General features: G+C 42.0%; 1 protein-coding gene and 1 long non-coding RNA gene across 2 annotated transcripts in view; one reads left to right on the top strand and one right to left on the bottom strand.

Moving 5' to 3' along the window:
* The window catches only part of LOC149463471 (uncharacterized), a 149,133-nt gene extending 138,781 nt beyond the window's left edge, over positions 1-10,352 (bottom strand). Inside the window, exon 1 of the long non-coding RNA XR_016312410.1 lies at positions 9,903-10,352. This is a non-coding gene — a long non-coding RNA (uncharacterized LOC149463471). The remainder of the gene's footprint in view (positions 1-9,902) is intronic.
* Positions 10,353-11,330: 978 nt separating this feature from the next.
* Positions 11,331-24,309, top strand: LOC149463474 (myosin-4-like). Its single transcript, XM_089675015.1, has 40 exons — positions 11,331-11,465; positions 12,884-13,099; positions 13,185-13,328; positions 13,691-13,847; positions 13,940-13,967; positions 14,062-14,176; positions 14,334-14,426; positions 14,508-14,571; positions 14,656-14,754; positions 14,898-15,001; positions 15,082-15,220; positions 15,320-15,438; positions 15,522-15,671; positions 15,755-15,925; positions 16,020-16,326; positions 16,417-16,487; positions 16,571-16,658; positions 16,741-16,858; positions 16,957-17,080; positions 17,158-17,294; positions 17,570-17,825; positions 17,913-18,155; positions 18,239-18,415; positions 18,511-18,656; positions 18,742-18,832; positions 20,252-20,641; positions 20,734-20,860; positions 21,050-21,168; positions 21,287-21,483; positions 21,569-21,752; positions 21,876-22,041; positions 22,136-22,260; positions 22,343-22,651; positions 22,831-23,034; positions 23,123-23,248; positions 23,336-23,506; positions 23,590-23,694; positions 23,777-23,872; positions 23,957-24,091; positions 24,178-24,309. Exons 2-40 carry the CDS (start codon positions 12,896-12,898, stop codon positions 24,193-24,195), a joined length of 5,817 nt encoding a protein of 1,938 aa, XP_089531141.1. The 5' UTR covers positions 11,331-11,465; positions 12,884-12,895; the 3' UTR covers positions 24,196-24,309.
* The last annotated feature ends 3,358 nt before the right edge of the window (positions 24,310-27,667 follow it).

Genomic DNA, 27,667 nt, shown 5'->3' on the forward strand with positions numbered 1-27,667 from the left:
TTCTGGTGCTTGCTGGGCTTTCTTGGGCGCCTAGAAGTATTCTTCACAGCAATTGAAGCTTTCTCCTTGAAGTCCCTGATGATCTGATAAATAGTTGATTTAGGTGCAATCTTAGCAACAGCAATATCCTTGCCTGTGAATCCCTTTTTGTGCAAAGCAGTGATGACTGCACATGTTTCCTTGCAGGTAACCATGGTTAACAGAGGAAGAACAATAATTTCAAACACCACCCTCCTTTTAAAGCTTCCAGTCTGTTATTCTAACTCAATCAGCATGACAGAGTGATCTCCAGCCTTGTCCTCATCAAAACTGACACCTGTGTTAAGAGGAGAATCACTGACATGATGTCAGCTGGTCCTTTTGTGGCAGGGTTGAAAAGCAGTGGAATTTTTTTGGAGGGATTAAGTTAATTTTCATGGCAAAGAGGGACTTTGCAGTTAATTGCAATTCATCTGATAACATTCTGGAGTATATGCAAATTGCCATCATAAAAGCGGAGGCAGTAGACTTTGTGAAAATTATTATTTGTGTCATTCTCAAAACTTTTGGCCACAGCTGTATAGTGTACAGCCCAGTGTACAGAGTGCAGGACACTCAGGAGTTCAGCAGTCCTTAGTACAGTATACAACATACAACAATAAGAGGTATGGGACATATACTACAACTACATACGGTCAGAAGTATTGCACAAATCCTAACTGCTATATTACATACTCTTGACCACTGAACTCTGTATGCTCTGCTGTTCCTCTCTACCAAGTAAAAATCTTACCCAGTAATGTTTTCCCCCTAAAAAAAGCAATACCCATCATTCACCTCTGCAACCCTTTCCACAGCTCACTTCTGCACATCTCATCTACAGCTCACCTTGCACCTTCCACCTGCTCACCTGTGAACCCCTGATCAAAGCTTACCTCTGCACCCCAACATTCACAGCCCACCTTTTAATTTCTCATTCAAAACTTACCACCTGTCCTCAGCTCACCTCCACATATTTCTTCCCTCCCACAGCTCACTTCTGCACGCATGGGCATAACTAACCCTTATCTACAGTTCACCCTTCTCCAAAGGATTTTGAATTCTGTTTAGCTACTTTTGTAATTCAATAACCTTTGCCAGACAGCACAGTCAGAAAGATGAGATCACTTTCTCTGTTTAGAATAAAGGACCACAGTGGTGCCACCTTCTTGCCCGCAGCCTAATTTGTTTTTTTATCATTATCAAACAAAAAATATTAGGATATTCATTAATCATTAAGTTTTATATATATTTTCTGCAAAATATTTTTTTAATCAGTTAAAAAATTTGCATTAAAAAATATGTTCCATCATCTGCTTGCAGCCAGCTGATTAGAAGATGAAGAAGCAGTGAGTCATCAACTCTGTTCTATCCTTCTGTCAGCATGTAACATATGCATCCCTAATTGGCCCTTAGTAATGCCCCATCCTCAGAGTATGAGTGGTGCTGTGCACGGGAGCATAGGACACCTATATCAAGCTGTTGAATGTATGCAATAATTCATTTAACTATTTTAAAAGAAATACACAACTGTCATAGATGTTTTTATATCTGCTCAGGACATCACAGCATGCATTGCTTTGCTAGACTGCTGTTCGTACTTGTCTGTATTAAGTTAACTTACTCTCATAGTGCCTTGACCAAGATCAAACATCTAGCCTTATCTTGTGTCCACCCTGCTTGCAATTTGTTTAGGGCAGAAAACGTTCACCATGTATCTGTTATTAGCTCTAAATTGAATAATTGTCTAACCTCTTCCAGTCCATCCAAGTATAATATCAGTGAAATTCTTGGGACAGCTGGTAAGGGGTACATGCTGGCTATTCCTTGTGCAAAGGGCCATTCCGGTGCTAAGTGCATGGCACTTTGAATACTGCACCCTAACTGAGGCACTTTAACTAAGGCAAGTACAAACATTAGTGCTCCACCCCAAGTAGTCTGCAAGTGCTCTTTCCCCTCTTATCTCTTTCCCTCAGCCTTCCTCTTTATTTTCTCCTCACCCTCCAACATGTTCTTACTAACTTTCCTTATTGCTATAATGCTCTCTCTCCTCAAATTCTCATTTCTTTACCCGTCCTCCCCACTTCACAACCTATGAATATCACCTTCACTTCTGCCCTCTCAATACTGTACTTATCATCTCCTGCTCTGAGCCCAGATAATGTCATCACTACTTCCAAATCACTGTGGCATCTGCCCACATATATATCCAGCTCTTACCTCATGTCCCTCAGCCTCCTGCCAGTACTAACTTCCCAAGACATTGCCTGAAACCCTGGTCCTCCACCTTCAAACTCCCACCCATAGAAGCAGCAGTCTCCCTTCGCTGGCAACAGCTGAAACCCTCACTATCTTATCTCAATTTCAATTCTTACAATAGCCACCACCTCTTATGTGCCCTCTAGAATGCCCACTCAGTCTTTAACAAACCTTCCTCTGTCAATGACCTCTTCCTCTCCCACTCCCTCAACCTACTTGCTATTACCGAGACTTAGCTCCAGGAATCCGACACTGTAAGCACCTTCCTTAGGCTGATAACAATTACTTCATGTATATGGACCTATGATACATCTGTGTAGTAACTCCTCCGGGACATAGATAAGGGGGGAGTCGGGGGAGGTTTCCCCCCCGAGGGAGATTGCCAACCATCCCTGCAACCCTCGAAATTTCTACTTGCCCGTGAGTGGAAATAAGGTGGGGACGGCAAGCACTGCTGGGGCTAGGCGTGTGTGGGAGGGGTGGCGGTGGAGGTGGTGACAAGCAGCGATCTCCTGTATTGCTTTCAATGAAGCAGCTGGAAGCTGCCGAAGGGAGAGGAGGAGAAACGGCTTCCAGCTGCTTCATTGAAAGCCATACAGGGAGATTGCTGCTTGTCACCACCTCCACCAATGCACAGATCATTCATACCTGATGGTTCAGATTTCTTCCTGCCCCCCCACCCACCTGTGTTCTTCTCAGTGCCCAGCCCCTCCCTCCATCCTCCGCACCAATAGCAGAAGAGGGGAGAAAGGCTGTATCTGCTATGCCTACCCCTGTACCCGCTCACACTCCAGTCTGTGCAGCTTCAGAGGAGGTGTGGGCGGGAAACTGAACACAGCAGCCGACAGCTCTGATGAATCTGAGCACGAGAGTCCAATCTAAAATCTAACTTCCTTCCACCCACTCCTCCCTCCCTCCCTTCCTTCCACCCTCCTTCCTTCCCTTCTTTCCACCCACCCCTCCCTTCCTTCCTTCCAACCACCCTTCCCTCCCTTCCTTCCACCCACCCCTCCTTCCCTCCATTCCTTCCTTCCACCCACCCCTATCTACCTTCCTTCCACCCCTCCCTCTCTCCCTTCCTTCCACCCACCCTTCCTTTCCTTCCATCCACCCCTTCCTTCCACCCGCCCTTCCCTTCTTTCCTTCTACCCCTCCCTCCCTTCCTTCCTTTCACCCCTCCCTTCCTTCCTCCCACCCACCCCTCCCTTCCTTCTACCCACCCACCCCTTCCGTCCTTCCTTCCTTCCACCCCTCCCTCCTTCCCTTCCTTCCACCCTTCCCTCCCTCCCTTCTTTTCACCCCTACCTTCCTTCCACCCATCCCTCTCTTCCAGCCCTCCCTTCCACCCCTCCCTCCCTCCCTTCCTTCCTTAAACTCACTGTACCCCTGTACCTGCTCACACTCCAGTCTGTGCAGCTTCAGAGGAGGTGTGGGCGGGAAACTGAACACAGCAGCTGACAGCTCTGATGAATCTGAGCACGAGAGTCCAATCTAACTTCCTACCACACACTCCTCCCTCCCTCCCTTCCTTCCACCCTCCTTCCTTCCCTTCTTTCCACCCACCCCTCCCTTCCTTCCTTCCAACCACCCTTCCCTCCCTTCCTTCCACCCACCCCTCCTTCCCTCCATTCCTTCCTTCCACCCACCCCTATCTCCCTTCCTTCCACCCCTCCCTCTCTCCCTTCCTTCCACCCACCCTTACCTTCCTTCCATCCTTCCACACCTCCCTCCTTCGCTTCCTTCCATCCTTCCCTCCCTCCCTTCTTTCCACCCCTACCTTCCTTCCACCCCTCCCTCCCTCTCTCCCTTCCTTCCTTAAACCCACCCCTTCCTTCTATCCACCCCTCCCTCCCTTCCTTTCACCCACCCCTCCCTTCTTTCCTTACACCCACCCCTCCCTTCCTTCCTTACACCCCTCCCTCCCTTCCTTCTTTCCTTCCACCCACCCCTCCATTCCTTCCTTTAACCCCTCTCCCTTCCTTCCACACCTCTCCCTCCCTTCCTTTCACCTACCCCTCCCTCGCTTCCTTCCACCTATCCCTCCCTCTCTCATTCCTTCCACCCACCCCTCCCTCGCTTCCTTCCGCCCACCCTCCCTTCTTCCCTTCCACCCACCCTTTCTCCCACCCCTACCTTCCTCCCTTCCTTTCTCCCACCCCTCTCTCCCTTCCTTCCACCCACCCCTGCTTCCTTCCACCCACCCCTCCCTTTCTTCCTTACACCCCCCCTCCCTTCCTTCCTTCCTTCCACCTTTCCACCCACCCCTCCCTTCCACCCCTCCCTTCCTTACACCCACCCATCTCCCTTCGTTCCACCAGCCCCTCCTTCCTACCACCCACCCCTCCTTTTCTTCCTTCCACCTACCCCTTCCTTCCTCCCTTCCTTCCACACCTCTCCCTCCCTTCCTTCCACCCACCCCTCCCTCGCTTCCTTCCACTCACCCCTCCCTTCCTCCCTTCCACCCACCCTTTCTCACACCCCTCCCTTCCTTTCTCCCACCCCTCTCTCCCTTCCTTCCACCCACCCCTCCCTTTCTTTCTTCCACCCACGCCTCCCTTCCTTCCTTCCTCCTTTCCACCCACCCCTCCCTTCCTTCCACCCACCTACCCCTCCCTTTCTTCCTTCCAACCACTCACCCCTATCTCCCTTCCTTCATCCCACCCCTCTCTCCCTTCCTTCCACCCACCCCTCCCTTCCTCCCTTCCACCCACCCTTCTATTCACCCACTCCTTCCTTCTGTCCTTCCTTCCATTCACCCCTTCTTTCCTTCCACCCCTCCCTTCCTTTCTCTCTTCCTTGTACCCACCCCTCCCTTCCTTCCACCCACTCCTCCCTTCCTTTCACCCCTCCCTTCCTTTCACCCCTTCCACCCACCCTCCCTCTCTCCCTTCTTTTCACCCACCCCTTCCTTCCACCCACCCACCCCTCCCTTCCTTCCCTCCATCCACCCCTTCCTTCTTTCCTTCCTCCCATCCACACCTTCCTTCCTTCCACCCACCCACCCACCCCTTCCTTCCTTCCTTCCTTCCTTCCACCCACCCTTAACTTCCTTCCACGCCTTCTTTCCATCCACCCCTTCCTTCCACCCACTCCTCCCTCCCTTCCTTCCTTCCACCCACCCACCCCTCCCTTTCTTCCTTCCTTCCACTCACCCCTCCGTTCCTCCCTTCCTTCCTTCCTTCCACTCACCCCTTCCTTCCTTCCTTCCTCCCCCCCCACCCTTCCTTCCTTTCATCCACCCACCCCTTCCTTCCATCCTTCCTTCCACCCACCCCTTTCTTCCTTCTACCCACCCCTTACTTCCATCCACCTCTTCCTTCCTGGCTCCAGGAATCCGACTGTCTTCTCAACTGCCCTCTCCCATGGTGGCCTCCTCTGGACTCACCCACACTCAGCGGATGGAAAGGGGGTGGAGTTGTACTTCTTCTGTCCCCATAAAGCATGGTTCAGTTTCTTCCTACACCTCTGCACTGCACTGTATTCATCCTGTTTGTCTGAGGATCGCAGTAATCTACCAGCCCATTGTCACACTTTCTTGACGACTTCTCTGCATGGCTACCCTACTTTCTCTCCTCTGAGGTACCCGCAATCATCCTTAATGACTTTAACATTCCAGTCAATGTTAACACCTCAGCCACTTCTCAACTACTCAACCTAACCTCCTCTTTTACCTAACACAATGAACACAAACCACCACTCACTCTAATGGCAAGTTATTCGATCTTGCATTCTCCCAACTATGCACTCCCTGTAATCTCTCTAACACCACCTTTCCTCTCTCTGATCACAATTTTATCAGCTTCACACTCTCCCTGTCTCCTACCTCCCATGCCTCCAACCAGCAAGCGGTTACCCATTGAAACCTTTGCCACCTCAGCCCTTCCCCCCTTCACTCTGCTACCAAGTGCCTTTATTATAAAATTGCACCCCTGTCCTGCCCAGACCTGGCCACATCTGCCCACAACAACTTACTATTGTCCTCCCTGGACACACTTGCTCCTCTCTCTACATGCAGAACCAGGCCTCGCCTGCTACAACCCTGACAAACAGATGATACTAGAAGTCTCAAGAGATGCAGCCATGCTCTTGAGCAAGAATGGTGTAGAACTAAATCCCTGCAATACCTCACTCTTTACAAATCTGCCCTTCTCAAATACAACTCCAGTCTCCATGCTGCTAAACAAACTTACTACAACACTCTCATCAAAACCCTCTCATCCAATCCTCGTCAACTCTTTTCTATCCTTAATTCCTTACTTTATCCCCCACTGCCTCCACCCACCAACTTACTTACTGCTAAGTTGATTGCCAGTCATTTCAAGAACAAGATCAACACAATTCGTAATGAAACCTCCAGTGTCAAGCTTCCTCCTCCAACCAACATACCAGGTCCAACACCACACTCAATACTATCCTCCGTCGGCCCTGTTACCACCAAGGAGGTTGCCAAACTCCTTTCCGAGGCTCACCTCACCACCTGTCCCACAATTCTTGCTGCCTCTTTCCTGCTCTACCTAAAACTCTAAGTCACATCTTCAACCTCTCCCTGTCTACCGGCACTTTCCTCTCCCCACTCAAACATGCATTAATTAACCCCATACTTAAAAAACACTCACTGGACCCCACCTGTTTGAATAATTTAAAGCCCATCTCCTTGCCTCCAAGCTTCCTGAGCGTCATGTCCACAACCGTATGAGTTTCAACCTCAGCAACAACAACCTTCTTGATCCCCTACAGTCTAGCCTCCACCCACAACATTCCACTGAAACTGCCCCACTAAAACTCAATAATGACCTACTAACTGCTAAAACTAATGGCCATTACTTCATACTCATACTCTTAGACCTTTCTGCTGCCTTTGACACAGTTGACCACCCATTCCTCCTCATCAAACTCCACTCCCTTGGCCTCCGTGACTCTGCTCTTTCCTGGTTCCCCTCTTATTTTTCTCAGCGCACTTTCAGAGTCACATACAACACCAACTCCTCTGCTCCTCTTCCTCTTTCTGTTGGGGTACCCCAAGGCTCAGTTCTTTGGCCCCTCCTTTTCTCTCTCTACACCTCCTCCCAGGGCCAATTGATAACCTACCATGGCTTCCAATACCACCTCTACGCTGATGACACCCAGATCTATCTCTCCATTCCCAAGCTCACCTACTCGATCTTCTAACGTATTACAAATCTACTGAGCGACATATCAGTGTGGATGTCACACCACTTCCTCAAATTCAATCTTTCTTAAACTGAGCTTGTAATATTTCCTTCTCCCCGATCCTCCACTCATGACTTTATGATTAAGATCAACAGCACAACCATTGGTCCCTTCCCATATGCCAGGGTGCTAGGTGTAATCCTAGACTCTGTCCTCTCCTTTGGGCCCCACACCCAATCACTGGCTAAATCCTGCTGCCTCAACCTCCGCAACATTTTCAGAATTTGCCCTTTCCTGACTAACGACACAACAAAACAACTTATCCACACTTTGGTTATATCCTTCCTTGATTACTGTAACTCCCTCCTCACTGGCCTACTGTTACACAGGCTATCCCCCCCTTCAGTCTATTATGAATGCTGCTACTAGACTCATACACCTTACCAACCGATCAGCAACTGCTACCCCTCTCTGCTAATCCCTTCACTGGCTTCCATTAGCCCAACCTATAAAATTCAAAATACTAACCACAATGTACAAACCCATCCACACCATTGCATTGCCCCCAGCTACATCACCAAACTCACCCGCAGATATCATCCAAGTCGTCCACTCCGCTCCTCCCAAGACATCTTGCTCTCTAGCTCCCTTGTCACCTCCTCCCATGCTCACCTCCGGGACTTCTCCAGAACCTCTTCCATCCTCTGGAACTCCCTAATCCAGTATGTCCAGTCAGCCCCCACCCTGTCTGCCTTTACGCGATCTTTGAGAACTCACTTATTCAGGGAAGCCTACCTCACCTCCACCTAAGAACTGTACTTGAATCACCTCTATCAGATCATCCCCAGCAGATATCACCTTTTGTATCACCTCCCCTTTCTTTAGATTGTAAGCTCCATGAGCAGGGCCCTCCTGTTCCTTCTGAATTAAACTGTTTTGTAATTGTACTGTCCCCCTTTAAATTGTAAAGCGCTGCACAAACTGTTGGTGCTATATAAATCCTGTTTGATAATAATAATAATAACATACATTCATGATTGTTATTCACCAAAAATCCATGATTACATACCAAAAAGAAAATTTAAACCATAAGATATGAAAGTTAAGAAAAGTTTGAACCCCCGAGAGAGACCCAGCAAATCAAGCAGTACCTCAGTAATTAGTGACACCATAATTAGTGACACCGTAACACTAAAATACATGATTAACCACATGAAGGTGTTTACCATATGTAATGCCATTCAAAAAATACCCATCAAATGGTTGTGCTCCAATTGAGTGTAGATGTCAACTTGTGTGATGCTTTACTTCTTTATTTAATAAAAGAACTTGAAGATTTATGTATCTTTTGGATTCAATGCTTATAGGAGGTCTTACCAGTATTATCAACACTTTCTGAGACAATATTGCACTGGGTAGCCCAATCCCATGCCCCAGTACTTTAGCATGTTTATCCAGGTGTGGTGCTTATAAGGAGAGGTTCCAAATTTTCAGCAATGACCACCTAACCCACTAATGTGCCTGATTTATACTCTCTGATGGTTCCACAGTATCTATATACTGCAAGATAAGCTGTGAGTCTGCCCCTACCTCCATAGACCCCCACAATCTCCTATGTCCAAGGAGATGGAGGAGCAGGATAAAAGCAGTGCTTGTATAGGACATTCCAGAGACCTTTGCTATAAACATTCATGCTACATTTTAAATATGATCTTGATCTAACTAATACAGAAATATATATTATATACTAAATTTTAGGGATCTGCTTGCTTAAAAAAATCCATATGAAAATGATGCAGGTAGAAAACACAAAACACAGTGGCAGGTAGTAAAAGCATCATCCTCACTCAGCCCCCGAATGTTTGTGAGGCTGTTCACTCATTTTTATAAAATTTTAACAAGTTGTATGAATTAAAATCTAGCGGCTACATGTAGCAAGTCATTTAAATGTAAATTTATTACATATATTGATACTATATAAACTATATATCTATATATATATATATATATAGATATATAGATATATATATATAAATAAAATCATGTGCAACCAGATTTATGTGCCCTTATAAAAAATGCTAGCTGTCTGGTTGCTATGTTTATCACTTGATTTCAGTCTTTTTTTTTAGTCGTAGGGGTTGATTTACGAAAGGCAAATAGGCTGTTCTCTGTTCAGTAGGAATCTTCATATGTCCTAGCTTAATGATGTGATAAAATTTCACTTTGGAAAGAATACCCAATTATGTGCAAGGAAAATAAGAAAACAGCATTTTTGATTGCACATTGGATATTGGAAGTCAGAAAAGCTTTGTCTCATTCACTAAGCTCTGTGGGAAATTCCCTTGCAAAGTGAACAGTCTGTCATTAGTAAATCAACCCCCACTGACAGAGAGAAAAGTCAGGTGATGGTCTGACTTCACCTTATGCTGGGCGCTAGGAATCAGACTGATAAAAGGTTAAATAAAAACACTCACAGTTAGAGGTGGAGCAGCGAAGAAACAATTTCAGTGGTCATATCTGCCGATCTGTTGATCTGTCAATCTATGTGCCTGTCATTGTACTTCTATGAACTTGTGGCTTCATCCCAGTCCTGATTTATTCACCCTTGTCTGCTGAAATGTTCAGAATTTTTTCATATAAATAATAAATGCTACTCCTTTCCTGAGTCAGTACAACAGACTACTCTTTTTGGTTTTACTTCACCTGATGCTTACTTGTTTTGGATCAGAAGATCATAAGGATCAATAGATAGATAGATCAGTGTAGTGTAGTTGTCACAGCAGTCACAACTGAGCCCTTGCCCCCTCTCCATAAAAATAGACAGCTTAGAGAAAAGCAAACTATATCCCACTGCTATGTACTATCTATCAATTCAGGACAGTATAATTGTTAAAGTAGCCTTCAGCAGCTATGCATTGGCCATAGTGGAGTCCGGATGGAGAATGACAGTAGGGGGGCAATGATTCTCAGTGAGGTGGAGTAGACCAGGGTGAGACCAAAGGAAATCTGCATACATGGATGCCATGTCATAATTTATGAGCTCACAAAAGGCATGGGATTATTTACACCTCTCACTTCTTTTTATGGCCAAGGCATTTGCCTGTCTGCTGGAAGACAATCTGCAATAAATACAGTATATTATATACATAATATATTGAATTTAAGGTGATGCAAAATATATCCTTCTGGCTTTAAATTCGTCCATATATACTTCCACAGCAGTTGACAGGGACATGGGTGAAACATATTTATTAATGGGTGATTACTATATAATATAAATATATAGCTTTGTCTATATAAGGTAAATTACTCCAGTCACCGGTCAATGACTAACTTATGTCTGTTTCAATTTTTTTTATTTTATAGATAGATAGATACTATAGAAAATGGGTAGACAGACTGATATAGATAGAAAGGGAGAGAAAGACATTATAGTAATTGACAAACAGTATGTTTAACTTTAACAATTGCATTATATTACAGCTACAGATCAGAGAAAGAAAGAAAGAAAGAAAGAAAGGGAAAGATTTAGATAGATAGATAGATAGATAGATAGATAGATGTTAGATAGCTTTTTTTTAATTCACATACAATTTTATGAGAAGACACCAACTGTTTCCCCTGTAAAACTAGCAGCCTCTCGTGCATGTTCTCTGGGTTGCATAGTTAACACAGTGACAGCTAGACCTATCAAAGCTAGCAATAGGTAATGCAGAGGGGCAGACTAATGCCTTAGAATTGTTAAGTTATTTTTACTGAAAGTGTTGGGTTTCCGTGTACAGTTAAGGGAATGAAATCATTGCTTGATGGGAGTTCAGTTATGCTGAGAGAGCAGAATAGACCCTATATAAACTTGCCAGTCCATCCTTCACGTGTAGCCTCTTGGTAAGTTGTGTCTTCTGTATACACTGACTGCATGGTGCTGAGCTGGATGGAGATATGGGATGGCTTTATTACACATACCACTCAATTTAATCATGTATTTTCTTTCTTTTAAAAGGGGAGTAGAAGATTTTTACCAAGAGCAGCACTAGAAGGTGAGTACACATCATGGAGCATTCCGCTTTATAGAGCCAACGAGTGATTGATCTTAAGCTCACAAAACATTTTACAATTCGACTGTACAATTGCCTTTAGATTTAGCAAGGATCTACTTCAACTATTTTATTTGTATCCAGTCAGGCAGGTCTATCAGTTTAGGTAGATCTAAAGACTTTACAGCTAATACACATACAATTGGGAAGACACGTAATTATAAAGAAAAGCTCTTTGACTACTAACTTTATTTTACACACACTCAATACAAAGACTACAACAAACAAATGAATTATTACTATACATAAAACATTTAAATGTTTCTTGTTTTTGTTCATAAACTTAATATGATAAATAGTTTTTTTTAACAAAGGTTGAGTCCAAATTGATATTTCACCTTCAGGTGGATGCTGGAGAATTAAACATCTGAACGGTCTCTTCTATCTCTTGGAGACTCTCTTGGTGAGATCTCTGAGCTAAGTCCCCAGGTCTGCACATGTGCTGTGACCATTATGAGGAGATCCCACTCTGCCTCTTGGTTTTCTAAATTATGAAAATTGTAGCATGAGCAGCTACAATACCCAGGAAGGCAGACACACCCAAAACTCCACAGTGAAGGGGAAATCCAGTCCAGAATTATGGCAGAAATATCCCAGTCAGGAATTATGGCAGGGAGATTTTATTGTTAGGGTACTCAAGACATAAAAAAGGCTAGGAACCAACTGGACTTGTCAAACTCGACCTGAAATCTAAAGTGGAAGTAAAGGCAAAACCATACTAACTTTAAACCTCATTTCAGCCACAATCTAAGCCTAATCTATTTAGCCCTGCAATGAAAAAAATCACTATACTTATTCAATCAAAAGTCGTTCCAGTCCTAGGCTAAGCTGTCAGCAGAGACTTCAATGTGTAGGAGAGGTGGCCAACAATGAAAGCCTCATAGTAAGTCTATGGGTGATGTCACTTCCCATGCATTTCCCAGACGTTGTCAGTTTTCTCCTGTACACAGAGGGCACTGCTGGAGACTGGACTGGAGTGGCTGCAGAAAAGGTAATTATAGCAATTTTTTCTTTACAGGGCTAGATAGATTAGGCTTAGAATGTGGCTGAGAGTAGGTTCAGAGTTAGTTAGGTTTTGCCTTTACTTCCACTTTAAATATCACATTCCCTTTAACAGCTCATAACAGTTCCACAAAAATATTCACCTCTCGCATTCCCCCCTTATATTAAAATATAAAGTGTCGTCACACCTTCTTAGAGAGAGGCACATGCTATGGGGAGGCATACCAGATTATAATTGTATTAGAAAATTAAAATATTATTCCACCATGCCGTAAATACACTACTTCAGCATGTGCTAGCATCTAGGCATTGAAGTATGGCATTTTAGTAGGCATTTTGCTTTATTTCCTCTATCACAGACTGCCTCAACCATGTCTTCAGACGCAGAAATGGCGGTTTTCGGAGTCGCCGCTCCCTTTCTGCGAAAACCTGAGAAGGAGAGAGTGGAGGCACAGAACAAACCATTTGATGCCAAGAACAGTTGCTTTGTGGATGATGCCAAAGAGCTCTACGTGAAGGGTTTAGTCACCGCTCGTGATAGTGGCAAAGTCACTGTCAAGACAGATGATGGAAGGGTAACCAATGAAATATCATTCACAAATGAACAATATATAACAAGTTACCATTGGACAACTCATCCAAGCATTGTGTTGTTTGCAGGATGTAACTGTCAAAGAAGAACAGGTGTACCCCCAGAACCCTCCCAAGTTCGATAAGATTGAAGACATGGCCATGATGACCCACCTGAACGAGGCTTCTGTGCTGTTTAACCTCAAAGAGCGTTACGCTGCCTGGATGATCTACGTAAGTTGGATTGATATGTTTATCATGTATTTAAGGCAAGGCAAGATAAGGTTTACAAAACCCCTTGAAGCTCAACTCTCTTTAACAATATCACTGAATTCCAATTTATCATGATAAAGAAAAATTTAGTTTTTAGTCAAGTTAAATGTTAGCAGGCATACATTATTATTAATATTATTATACAGGATTTATATAGCGCCAACAGTTTGCTCAGCGCTTTACAATATAACGGGAGACAATACAGCAACAATACAGTTCAATACAAGAGGGAAAGGAGGGCCCTGCTCCATGGAGCTTACAATCTAGGAACATTGAAAATGTCTTCTGATGTATAAACATTGTATTACTTATGAAACTTACAGACCTACTCTGGCCTGTTCTGTGTTACCGTGAACCCCTACAAGTGGCTGCCAGTGTACAACCCTGAAGTTGTTGGTGGCTACAGAGGAAAAAAGCGTCAGGAGGCCCCACCACACATCTTCTCCATCTCTGATAATGCCTATCAGTTTATGTTAACCGGTAATGTGCCTGTCATAAATAACTTGTGTTATTGAAGCATCCACCGTGTCATTTCTTCACAACAACTCACATGTGTATTTAATCTCTTTCAGACCGTGAAAACCAGTCTATCCTGATTACGTAAGTAAAATGTGAGATTGCACTTAGCTGTTGCAAATGTGCATTTAAATGATAGGTGTGGCTATTTACTGACATTTGTCAAATCTGTAACCAGCGGAGAATCTGGAGCTGGAAAGACTGTGAACACCAAGCGTGTCATTCAGTACTTTGCAACAATTGCAGCCCTTGGTGATGCAAGCAAGAAGAAGGAACAAAGTAACAGCTTGCAGGTGAGATTAGGGGAACTTCTATAACAGAATATATAATACTGTTCTTCATAAGGAGGGCTCAGAATTGTACACAACAAACTCTTTTAGACTCACAGTTACCTCTTTGTTACAATTCCATATAAGAGTAACTTTGAAGTATTACTCTAACAATTTACAGGGCACACTGGAAGATCAAATTATCCAGGCCAACCCTCTACTGGAAGCCTTTGGTAATGCTAAAACTGTGAGAAATGACAACTCCTCCCGTTTTGTAAGTACCACCATTACTATGGCCACATGAGAATTCTCTACAAGTTGACATGTGTTGACATGGTTTCTTCACCATCTCCAGGGTAAATTCATCAGAATCCACTTCGGAACCACAGGAAAACTGTCTTCCGCAGATATTGAGACCTGTAAGATTTGCTTAATACTTTCATACTTATTTCTTAGGATACTTCATATGTTCCTTCAGTAAAAGGTAATCCTTTTCTTTACAGACTTGCTGGAGAAGTCCAGAGTCACATTCCAGCTTTCAGCTGAAAGAAGCTACCATATCTTCTATCAGATCCTGACTAATAAAAAGCCAGAACTGATTGGTAACTTCCAAAACTTTTCTACAAAGGATTAAAAAACTAGTAGTCAAATTATATTTTATCTAGATACATACTGTTGTACAGATGTGCTATTTACTAGATTGCTACAATATGTAACTTTTATCAATAATATTTATGTCTTTTAGAAACGCTTCTGCTAACCACAAACCCATACGACTACCCTTTCATCAGCCAGGGTGAGATTGCTGTCAAAAGTATTGATGATCAAGAGGAATTGATGGCTACAGATGTATGTGATCATACTAGAGGTTCTTTAGAAATTTTAGGATACAACTTTACAAAACATGACACATTTTCATATATTTGCAGAGTGCCATAGACATCCTGGGTTTCTCACCAGATGAAAAAATTGGCATCTACAAGTCGACTGGTGCTGTTATGCACCATGGTAACATGAAATTCAAGCAGAAGCAAAGAGAAGAGCAGGCTGAGCCTGATGGCACAGAAGGTAAGGTTTAAGGTTTTAAAATTTGATACATCCCAATTTTTGTGATTGCTCTGGACAAGCTCATTAATTGAGTTTTAATAAATCCACAAAATCTTCTAGTTGCTGATAAAATTGCCTACTTGATGGGACTGAATTCTGCTGATTTGCTGAAGGCTCTCTGCTACCCCAGGGTCAAAGTCGGCAATGAGTTTGTCACTAAAGGACAAACCGTCCAACAGGTAGCACATCGTTATCTAAAGTATTTTGATTTGTTTGAATATTTTGATGGGGAAACAAGCTAATTGGCAGTCATTATCTGTAGGTAAACAATGCCGTTGGTGCCCTCAGCAAGTCTGTTTATGAGAAACTCTTCTTGTGGATGGTCATCCGTATTAACCAACAGCTGGATACCAAAATGCCAAGACAGTACTTTATTGGTGTACTGGATATTGCTGGATTTGAGATCTTTGATGTAAGTGTAAACAGAAATAAATAATATAACTTATTCTATATATAGCAAAATTCAAACGCTAATCTATACATCATAATCTGTAGTTCAACAGCTTGGAGCAACTTTGCATTAACTTCACCAATGAGAAACTGCAACAGTTCTTTAACCACCATATGTTTGTCCTGGAACAAGAGGAGTACAAGAAGGAAGGAATTGATTGGGAGTTTATTGACTTTGGTATGGATCTGGCTGCCTGTATTGAGCTTATTGAGAAGGTGAGTGTCTACATACTACATATTAGCAACTCAAAGTTATACGCTGATGTGAATTTTCAACTTTTTCTTTCTTTTCGTTCTTTTTTCTGCACAGCCAATGGGCATCTTCTCAATCCTGGAAGAGGAGTGCATGTTCCCCAAGGCTACTGACACTTCCTTCAAGAACAAGCTCTATGATCAACATCTGGGCAAGTGCAAGAACTTTGAGAAGCCCAAGCCTAGCAAAGGAAAAGCTGAAGCCCACTTCTCTCTGGTGCACTATGCTGGCACTGTGGATTACAACATCAGCGGCTGGCTGGACAAGAACAAGGACCCACTGAATGAGACTGTTGTTGGCCTCTACCAGAAATCTTCAGTGAAGCTCCTTGCCTTACTTTACTCTTCTTACGCTGGTGCTGAGGGTAAGTAATCCCTGGACAATTTTATAATGTGACACTGCAATTTGCACACATTACATGAAATGGATTTAAACACTCACATATCATTTTCAGGTGACTCTGGTGGAAAGGGTGGAAAGAAAAAGAAGGGCTCCTCCTTTCAGACGGTGTCTGCCCTATTCAGAGTAAGTCATTTAAATGGAAACAATTATATTTTTCTTTAACTTTTTTGGGCAGTGACGATTATTATAAATGTAATCTTCCACAGGAAAATCTGAACAAGCTGATGACCAACCTGAGGAGTACTCATCCTCACTTTGTACGTTGTCTGATCCCCAATGAGACAAAGACACCAGGTAACTGACATTTGCAATATAAGGTAAAATGTAGTTTAAATGTGGAACCTTGTTTTTATCTATGTGTGTCACTCTCCACCAGGTACCATGGAGAATCATCTGATTATCCACCAGCTGAGGTGTAATGGTGTGCTGGAGGGTATCCGAATCTGCCGAAAGGGCTTCCCAAGCAGAATCCTCTATGGTGATTTCAAACAACGGTAAGCATTTTGCTTACTTTCTTTCTTTAATTCCAAACTCTTTCAGCATTATTACAAAATTTGGCCAAACTAATATTTTAACTCTTGGCCAACTTCAGGTACAAGATCCTGAATGCTAGTGCAATTCCAGATGGACAATTCATTGACAGTAAAAAGGCTTCTGAAAAACTCCTTGGCTCAATTGATGTGGACCACACCCAGTACAAGTTTGGACACACTAAGGTATAAAACAGCCTTGCTGGTGAATAAATTAATCTAGCTTTTTTAAAGTGGTTTAAATGAGATTTATTTTTCCACAGGTGTTCTTCAAAGCTGGTCTCTTGGGTACTCTGGAAGAAATGAGAGATGAAAAGTTGGCCCAACTCATCACTCGCACTCAGGCTCTGTGCAGAGGCTTCTTGATGAGAGTAGAATTCAAGAAGATGATGGATAGAAGGTATTGATGATACTGCATGGTGTAACACATTGCCTCTGATTTAGAAATTAAACCACACCTTTGCCTTAATTTTAATTAAATATACATATAGCTAAAATAAAAAAAAGTTTTATTATCATCATTCAACCTATTAATTTACATTTATGCAAAACGGTGCACATGCAGCTAGATAAACAGTTTAGTATTGCTATTGTGTTTTACTATTATATAACCTCAAAATAGGCTGTCTGACCTATCTGCACAAGCCTATCACTACTTTGCATTCTTTAAAATAGGGAAGCAGTCTACACCATCCAGTACAATGTGAGATCATTCATGAATGTCAAGCACTGGCCATGGATGAAGCTGTACTTCAAGATTAAGCCTCTCCTGAAGAGTGCTGAGACTGAAAAGGAGATGGCTAACATGAAAGAAGAGTTTGCAAAGACAAAGGAAGCACTGGCTAAATCAGAAGCAAAAAGGAAAGAACTGGAAGAGAAGATGGTTGCCCTTCTGCAGGAGAAGAATGACCTCCAGCTTCAAGTGCAGTCGGTAAAATACTTACAAAAAGGAGATACACTGAAATGGTAAATAATGTTGTCTTTGCACTTAAAATTACCTTACATTCTTTGCATGTAGGAAGGCGAGAGCTTAGCTGATGCAGAGGAAAGATGTGATGGCCTGATTAAGAACAAAATTCAGCTGGAAGCCAAAATCAAAGAGATCACAGAAAGGCTTGAAGATGAGGAGGAAAGCAATGCAGAGCTAACAGCCAAGAAGAGGAAACTGGAGGATGAATGCTCTGAACTGAAGAAGGACATTGATGACTTAGAGCTGACATTGGCCAAAGTTGAGAAAGAGAAACATGCAACAGAAAACAAGGTTGAGCACATTATAGTATTCCTTCAATGCCATGTTTCTAAACTGCACAGTAGCGGTATTTTGAATGTTTTCACTGTTCTTAGGTAAAAAACCTTACCGAGGAACTGGCAAATCTGGATGAGAACATTTCTAAGCTTACAAAGGAGAAAAAAGCTCTCCAAGAGGCTCATCAACAAACTCTTGATGATCTACAAGCAGAGGAGGATAAAGTCAACTCTCTTACTAAAGCAAAAACCAAGCTTGAACAACAAGTGGATGATGTGAGTACTTTAAATTTTATTTGTGCTTGATGTTTGATGTATAAGTGAAATGCAGACATATTCATTAAACTGAAAACACGTTTTTACCCAATCAGCTGGAAGGCTCTCTGGAGCAAGAAAAGAAACTTCGTCTTGATCTTGAGAGAGCCAAGAGGAAGCTTGAAGGTGACCTGAAACTGACTCAGGAAACAGTCATGGATCTGGAAAATGAGAAACAACAAGCTGAAGAAAAACTCAAGAAGTTAGTAAGATTAAAAAAAATAAAAAAAAAAGATGGCTGTAGTTTTGAAATATGTCACTAACAATTACTTAATTTGCCAACATAGGAAGGACTTTGAAATAAGCCAGCTGCAAGGGAGAATTGAAGATGAGCAGTCCCTGGGATCTCAGCTGCAGAAGAAGATCAAGGAGCTTCAGGTAATATTACATCACTAAAATGCAGACATATTGCTTCTGATAATCATTAACCATTAGCCGCCCGGCCAATGGCTGTTTGGCGGCTTCAAAAGTGTCTCTGCACTCCGGGTGCACGCCATTTGGCGTGCTCCCGCACATGCGCAGTTTGCGCTAATGCAGAGCTTTGCGCTAATGCAGAGCGGCGCAGCAGTGCGATCTGTCACCGGCCGTGCACCTCAGACACGGCCGATGACAGATCCGAGTACCGGCTCCATGCTGGTACCATGTGATCTGCTGCGACCAATCACAGCAGGTCACATGACAGTTGTATACAATGGATGGCTTCATTCATGATGCCATCCATTGTATACTAGTGCCTAGCTGTGTATGGTCACAGCTAATCACATGCACATGTCATGTGATTAGCTGTGACCAAATCACAGCTAAGCACAAAAAAAAAAAAAGCTGAATGAATCGATTTCATTCAGGTAAATGCTTGCTTATAGCAAACTAATTCTTTGCTATAAGCAAATTGTGTAAAAAAAAAAAAAAAAAATACTGATCACTTCCCCATGTTACTATGGTAACATTGTACTACTTTGGTCATAGTAAAATATGAAAAAAAAATCTTAAAAAAAAAAAAAAATGTCATAAAAAATTAAATATAATAATAATAATAAAAAAAAATATATATATATATTTTTTTCATACTGTCACCAGTCAGTGTCCCTGTTCACCGCCATGCCAGTTATATGATGACGCTGTACTGCACTGGTGACAGTATGTAAAAAAAAAAATAGTGAAAATAATTTAAATTTTTTCATTTTCTGAAAAATTATGACAAAAAAATACAACTTCAAAAAACTCGCCATGCCTCTTATGAAGTACGTCGGACTGTCTACTCTGCAAAAAGGGGTAATTTGGGGATATCTGTACTATTCTGACATTCTTGGACCTCAAGAAATTAGATTGGCTGTCAGTACTTCAGGATTGATCAATATTCAGATCTATACCATAGTTTGTGAACTCTATAACTTTCCTACAAACTAAAAAATACATCCTAATTTGGGTTATTTTCACCAAAGACATGTAGCAGAATACATCTCGGCCTAAATTTATGAAGAACAATTATTTATTTGTAAACTTTTATAACAGAAACAAAGAAAAATGTGTTTTTTTTCCAAAACTTTTGGTCTTTTTTTGTTAATTTAGCAAAAAATAAAAACCCCAGCGGTGATTAAATACCACCAAAAGAAAGCTCTAGTCGTGTGAAGAAAATTATAAAATTTTAGTTTGGGTACAGTGTTGTATGACCGCGCAATTGTCATTCAAAGTGTGAGAGCGCTGAAACCTGAAAAATGGCCTGGGCAGGAAGGTGTAAAATTGCACAGTATTGAAACGGTTAAAACTGCATATAATAACTGAAATGTCTCTTTTTAGGCCCGTATTGAAGAGCTTGAGGAAGAGATAGAAGCTGAGCGTGCTGCTCGTGCCAAAGTTGAGAAACAGAGAGCTGACTTGTCCAGAGAACTTGAAGAGATCAGTGAGAGACTTGAAGAAGCTGGTGGTGCCACCTCCGCTCAGATTGAGCTAAACAAGAAACGTGAGGCTGAGTTCCAGAAACTTAGGCGTGATCTGGAAGAATCCACCCTCCAGAATGAAGCCACCACTGCTGCCCTGCGCAAGAAGCACGCTGACAGTGTGGCTGAACTTGGAGAACAAGTCGACAATCTCCAGAGAGTTAAGCAGAAGCTGGAGAAGGAGAAGAGCGAACTCAAAATGGAAATTGATGACCTCGCCAGTAACTTGGAGAATGTCTCCAAAGCAAAAGTAAGGCAAACCTCAATGTTGGGTAAAATATGTTTTACAGTAATATTTCTAAGTTATTCAAAACATTGATATTGTTGTATTTGTTCTTTCAGGCCAACTTTGAGAAAGTGAATCGTGTTCTCGAGGATCAACTCAGTGAGCTGAAGTCTAAAAATGATGAGCATACACGTGTAATCAATGACCTCACAGCTCAAAAAGCCCGCTTCCAGACTGAGAGTGGTAAACTTCTTAATCAATATTAATGAGCACTACAAACATTCAGTACATTATATACGAAAAGAATAGTCATATACATTTAAATGGCACAGTGTATGTGTAAATACTATGTTTGGTTTTGTAGTTTTCAGTAATGATTACAATGTTTAATCTTTCTTATATTTGTAGTAATTGCATAATATTTCATATAAGGTGAATTTTCCCGCCAATTAGAGGAGAAAGAATCTTTGATTTCTCAGCTGACCAGAGGAAAACAAGGCTTTACCCAGCAGGTTGAGGAACTTAAGAGGCAGCTTGAGGAGGAAACCAAGGTACATGAAAGAGTTAAAAAAGGCACATTCTACTTTAACCTAACTGTAGCTTACAAGTTGTCATACACTAAAATCCTACTGGTTGTACATAAATATTTTTGCTGAATGTTATTTACAGGCTAAGAATGCCCTTGCCCATGCCCTGCAATCAGCCCGCCATGACTGTGACTTGCTACGTGAGCAGTTTGAAGAGGAACAGGAGGCAAAAGCGGAGCTTCAGAGGTCTCTGTCCAAGGCAAATGGTGAAGTTTCCCAATGGAGAACCAAATATGAGACTGATGCCATCCAGCGTACTGAGGAACTGGAAGAGGCCAAGTATGTTTGTGCAAGAAATATTGATGTACACTAATACATGGAAAAGTATGATTGCTTAACACCCCTTTGAACATTTACACTATAGGAAAAAGCTTGCTCAACGTCTCCAGGAAGCTGAGGAACAAGTTGAAGCTGTAAACTCCAAATGTGCTTCCCTAGAAAAGACCAAACAGAGGCTGCAATCTGAAGTTGAGGATCTGATGGTTGATGTAGAGAGAGCAAACAGTGCAGCTGCTGCTCTGGATAAGAAGCAGAGGAACTTTGATAAGGTAATGACAATATACATATAGGTTAAAAAAACACTAATTTTATCCTAGTTAGAAAATAAAATCATTGATTGTGGCATAACCAACCAACAGTTTTGCAAAAATTATTTTACTGCTCTTTATCAGGTCCTTGTTGAATGGAAACAGAAATATGAAGAAGGTCAGGCTGAGCTGGAGGCTGCTCAGAAGGAAGCTAGGGGACTGAGCACAGAGATCTTTAAGATGAAAAATGCTTATGAGGAAGCTCTAGAACAAGTTGAAACCCTGAAACGTGAAAACAAGAACTTGCAACGTAAGCACTAAATGGAGATGCTATATATAAATTAACCCCTCAAGTAATACACAAGATCAAGTATTAGTTACATGATATGTTTATTTTATTGCAGAGGAGATTTCAGACCTCACAGAACAGATTGGAGAATCAGCTAAATCAATCAATGAGCTTGAGAAGTCTAGAAAGCAAGTCGAGCAAGAAAAGAGTGACCTGCAAGCTGCTTTGGAAGAAGCTGAGGTATTACAGTGTTTCAAATAGTGAAAATGTTAAGGTTTTTTTAGTGCATATTTGAAAGCTTCTATTTTTCTCTATTGCATAGGGGTCTCTGGAGCATGAAGAAGCCAAGATCCTTCGTATACAGCTTGAGCTGAATCAGCTGAAATCTGAGGTAGACAGGAAGATTGCAGAGAAAGATGAAGAGATCGAGCAACTGAAGAGAAACAGCCAGAGAGTTATTGACACCATGCAAAGCACACTTGACTCTGAAATCAGAAGCAGGAATGATGCTCTCAGACTGAAGAAGAAGATGGAAGGAGACTTGAATGAGATGGAGATCCAGCTGAGCCATGCTAACCGCCAAGCTGCTGAAGCCCAGAAACAGCTGAGGAATGTGCAAAGTCAACTCAAGGTACTTTCTTAATTTCAATTCCTTGGCAATCCATTAGCAAGAGTAAATACAATATTTGTTTTTTGTATAGGGAGGATTCTTTGTCACCATTCTGTCCAAATACAAATTTTTATCTCTATCTCAATGGCTTGAAGGACATCATCCACTTTAGTGTTATCATCTATCTATTTATCTTAAAGGATGCTCAGCTTCACCTTGATGATGCCCTGAGGAGCCAGGAAGATCTGAAAGAACAGGTGGCTGTGGTGGAGCGCAGGAATAATCTCCAGCAGGCTGAGATTGAAGAGATCCGGGCTGCACTGGAACAGACAGAAAGATCTCGCAAGTTGGCTGAGCAGGAACTCCTGGATGCAAGTGAACGTGTTCAGCTTCTGCACTCCCAGGTAAGCCCACATTTTAGGGAAATGTTAAAATTACAATAAGGAATATTCTGTAAATATAACAGGCTTTAATATGCTGTATTCTTTTTAGAATACAAGCCTCATCAACACCAAGAAGAAGTTAGAGAATGATATAAGCCAACTTCAGACTGAAGTTGAAGAAGCAGTCCAAGAGGCGAGAAATGCTGAGGAGAAAGCCAAGAAGGCCATCACTGATGTGCGTATGAGTCTCTCTGTATACAAACACTAACAACAATCCAGTCAAGCAAATAAATGATTTTGTTTTTTTACCTTCTACTCAAAGGCTGCACTTATGGCAGAGGAGCTGAAGAAAGAGCAGGACACCAGTGCTCACTTGGAGAGAATGAAGAAGAACCTTGAACAAACAGTGAAGGACCTGCAGCATCGTTTGGATGAAGCAGAACAGCTGGCAATGAAGGGTGGAAAGAAACAGCTCCAGAAACTGGAGGCTAGAGTAAGTAATTTAATATACCGGCTTTATTATTTCAGTAAGTGTTTCAAGAACGTTAACTAATTACATCGGCATTGTAACTTCAGGTGCGGGAGTTGGAGAATGAGCTCGAAAATGAACAGAAGCGTGGAACAGAGGCAATAAAGGGGGTCCGCAAATATGAAAGAAGAGTGAAAGAACTGGCCTATCAGGTTTAGTATATTTCTGAGTGGCTTATTTTTGTTAAAAAAATAATTTTAACAAATTTTATAAAAGTTGACTCTTTGAGTCTAGACTGAGGAGGACAGAAAGAATGTCTTAAGACTTCAGGATCTGGTGGACAAGCTTCAGCTGAAAGTGAAAGCCTACAAGAGACAGGCTGAGGAATCTGTAAGTTAATATAGAACTTAACTAATCATCAATATACAGTAAAAGAAAACCTTGACTAAACAATTGAACTATTCCCTTGTATAGGAGGAACAGGCCAATACCCACCTGTCCCGATTCAGAAAGGTCCAGCATGAATTGGAAGAAGCTGAGGAGAGAGCTGACATTGCAGAGTCCCAGGTCAATAAACTTAGAGCAAAGAGCCGTGACATTGGTGGAAAGGTACAGTAGAGTATTACTAGGTATTTATTGTGATTGGAGTGATGGACTTTCCCTAATCATATGCTAAATCTTGTTTTTCTTTAAAGAAAGGAGACGAAGAATGAAAAATCTTTCCACACTCTAAAGAGGATTATGAAATTTGCAGAATGTGAATTTCTGTCTTCTCTTTAAATCCTATCTTTTCTACACATGTATAAATAAACTATTTCCGAATGAAACATCAGTGTTTGTGTGTGTTTTTGTATGTAACAGATTATTGTATTTTACATGGTATGAGCTCTAAGAAAACTCCAGGGATATGATCTACTAGGAGTTGCTTCTTCAATAAAACTTTTCATTGGTGGTTTATGTGGTCAAAATACACTTCAAAACAGATTTGGACAAAGCAGTATTCAAAAAAGTTCTAGTTGAAGTCTACATGTAACCATTATGTAGAAGAATTAGTTAGGGGCAGAGCTAAACTAATCTGGGACTCTCTGATCATTATTGGTGACTATTAAGATGCATACAAATGCCTCAAATACGGACAACAGAAAACTTTCCTGGCTAGTAAGTTATTTTACACTATACAATCTAATTGTACAATCTCATTTAGATCCACCAACAACTATGCAATATAAAAGCCTGTGGGATTTGATAAAAATTGATTGGATTGTAAAGGATTGTCCTCATATTATACTGTATAGTTTTCATAAATTCAAATGAAATTGTACAGGGATTGCAGTGTTTATGGCTATACTTAACCTGTGTAATAAGGGTTACGTTAATTTAGGTGTCTCTTTCATTTAGCAAGTCCTGGGAATACAGCTATTTCTATACTTCCAGCACTCTGATATGGAACCTTTGGGACTCAGATACAGCAACTGCAGAGCCCCTTGCAGCCACTCTGCCCGCCCCTCCTCCTATCTTACTCAATCCCAAAAGGCTTTGTTTTATGTGAACCCATTCACAAAATACAACCCCAATTGCAAAAAAAAATTGTTACGCTGTGTTAAATCTACATAAAAACAGAATGTAATGATTTGCAAATCTTATAAACCCAAAAACTTTATTCACAACAGAAAAATAGAAAACATATCAAATGTTTAAGCTGAGAAAATTTACCACAATGTAATTTTGAAATTGATGGCCGCAACGCATCTCAAAAAGGTTGGGACAGGGCCATGTTTACCACAATGTAGCATCCCCTCTTATTTTAACAACACTTTGTAAATGTCTGGACACTGGGGAGAACAGTTGCTGGAGTTTTGGGAGGGGAATGTTGTCTCATTCTTGCCTGAGCATATGCTGCTAATATACAGTTGTGACCAAAATTATTCAACCCCCACTGAAATTGAGTGTTTTGGCCAGTTTGACATTGCTTTTGATCATTCAGTCATCTTGCTTACATTTACATTAAAGAGGCACTTGTAGGTCAGACAAATATAACATAACAGTTATAATGAAATAACCACAAATGTCTTTTCTGTGCTCACAGCATTATCAGTTTTATTCAACCCCCAAGTGACATTCAATCTTAGTACTTAGTACAGCATCCTTTTACAGTTATAACAGCTTTTAAACGTGAAGCATAGCTTGACACAAGTGTCTTGCAGCGATCTACGGGTATCTTCGCCCATTCTTCATGGGCAAAGGCCTCCAGTTCAGTCACATTCTTAGGCTTGCGCACTGCAACTGCTTTCTTTAAGTCCCACCAGAGGTTCTCAATCGGATTTAAGTCTGGTGACTGCGATGGCCACTCCAAAATGTTCCAGCCTTTCCTCTGCAACCATGCTCTAGTGGACTTGGAGGTATGCTTGGGATCATTGTCCTGTTGAAAGGTCCAACGTCTCCCAAGCCTCAGGTGTGTGACGGACTGCATCACGTTTCCATCCAATATCTCCTGGTACTGAAGAGAATTCATGGTACCTTGCACACGCTGAAGCTTCCCTGTACCTGCAGAAGCAAAACAGCCCCAAAGCATGATTGACCCTCCACCATGCTTCACAGTAGGCAAGGTGTTCTTTTCATCATAGGCCTTGTTCTTCCTCCTCCAAACATAGCGTTGATCCATGGGCCCAAACAGTTCTAATTTTGTTTCATCAGTCCACAGAACACTATCCCACAACTTTTGTGGTTTGTCCACATGGCTTTTGGCATACTGCAGTCGACTCTTCTTATTCTTTGGAGACAGCAAGGGGGTACGCCTGGGAGTTCTGGCACGGAGGCCTTCATTACGCAGTGTGCGTCTTATTGTCTGGGCTGAAACTTCTGTACCCACATCTGACAAATCTTTTCTCAGTTCCTCAGCAGTCACACGGGGACTTCTCTCCACTCTACGCTTCAGGTAGCGCACAGCAGTCGAAGTCAGCATCTTCTTTCTGCCACGACCAGGTAGCGTTTCAACAGTGCCCTTTGCCTTGAATTTGCGAATGATGCTTCCTAAGGTGTCTCTTGGTATGTTTAACATCTTTGCAATCTTCTTATAGCCATTGCCCTTCCTGTGAAGAGAAATCACCTCTTCTCTTGTCTTCCTGGACCATTCTCTTGCCTTCACCATGTTTGTAACCACACCAGTAAATGTCTAGAAGGAGCTGAGTATCACAGTCATTTTAAAGCTGCCTAATTGGTGCTTATTATGCTTGATTGCTGCTCGGTGACATCCACAGGTGTTTTCAATACCTGATGGAAAGCACCTGTATGAACCTCTGTTCTTCAGAGTGGTAGTCTTTAAGGGGTTGAATAATTGTGGCAATGAAGAAACCACATAAGAACCATTTACTACTGTATTACATAAACAATTGATGTCATTTTAGTTGCATTTGGGTAGTTACAACGTCCTTGTAGGATTTGATTCTGAATACAATTCCAAATGTACACTATAGTCCCTAAACCCCTTTACAGCATTGGGGGTTGAATAATTTTGGTCACAACTGTATATATATATATATACAGTATATATATATATATATATATATATATATATATATATATATATCAATCAGCATTAATGATGCCGTTCCAGATGTGCAAGCTGGCCATTCCATATGCACTAATGCAGTTCCATACCATCAGAGACGCAGAAAGAATATGAGAGAGCCTGGCCAGTAAGGGGAGTCGGGTGGAAGATGAAGTGCTGAGGTGTGTTGCTGTGTAGCCTGGGATGGGACCCCGGAGAAGGCTGGAGGCTGGAAGAATGGGGAAGGACAGCCTGCTAGCCTGGAAGGAAACTAGGTCAGCAAAAGGCCTGAAAGCAATTTACCCAAAGCTACAAGACACAAGGACATTGTGAGTACCTCTACACCCCCAGGGTGGATGGGCAGTTTCTAGCTGGGGTCTGAATAAGTTCATATAAAGAGTGGACCAAGTGCTCCTTACAGAGACTGTGTTACTGATCCATCAAGAAACTTATGCCACTTTGGAGAGAGTAGAAAGACCAGGATCCATCCTTTTTGTACATAATTTAAGAAGTTTGTCTAATTATTATTATTATTGCAAGTCAAGTTGGGCATCCCATATACCCCTAGACCCTAGCCAAGTTGTTTCCCCTAAATAAAACAATTACTGACTCTGAAAGAAAATTGGAAAAATGTGTGT

The sequence above is a fragment of the Staurois parvus genome, unplaced genomic scaffold (genome assembly GCF_062004578.1).
Source record: "Staurois parvus isolate SC_StPar_1 unplaced genomic scaffold, SC_StPar_1.0 ptg000154l, whole genome shotgun sequence".
Classification (NCBI taxonomy): domain Eukaryota; kingdom Metazoa; phylum Chordata; class Amphibia; order Anura; family Ranidae; genus Staurois; species Staurois parvus.

Bases quoted from the DNA above. Each gene is read 5' to 3' on its own strand.
- LOC149463474 (XM_089675015.1), top strand. From the start codon at position 12,896: ATGTCTTCAGACGCAGAAATGGCGGTTTTCGGAGTCGCCGCTCCCTTT. The intron at 22,042-22,135 runs GTAAGCACTAAA...ATTTTATTGCAG, and splicing joins TGAAAACAAGAACTTGCAAC to AGGAGATTTCAGACCTCACA. The intron at 22,652-22,830 runs GTACTTTCTTAA...TTTATCTTAAAG, and splicing joins ATGTGCAAAGTCAACTCAAG to GATGCTCAGCTTCACCTTGA.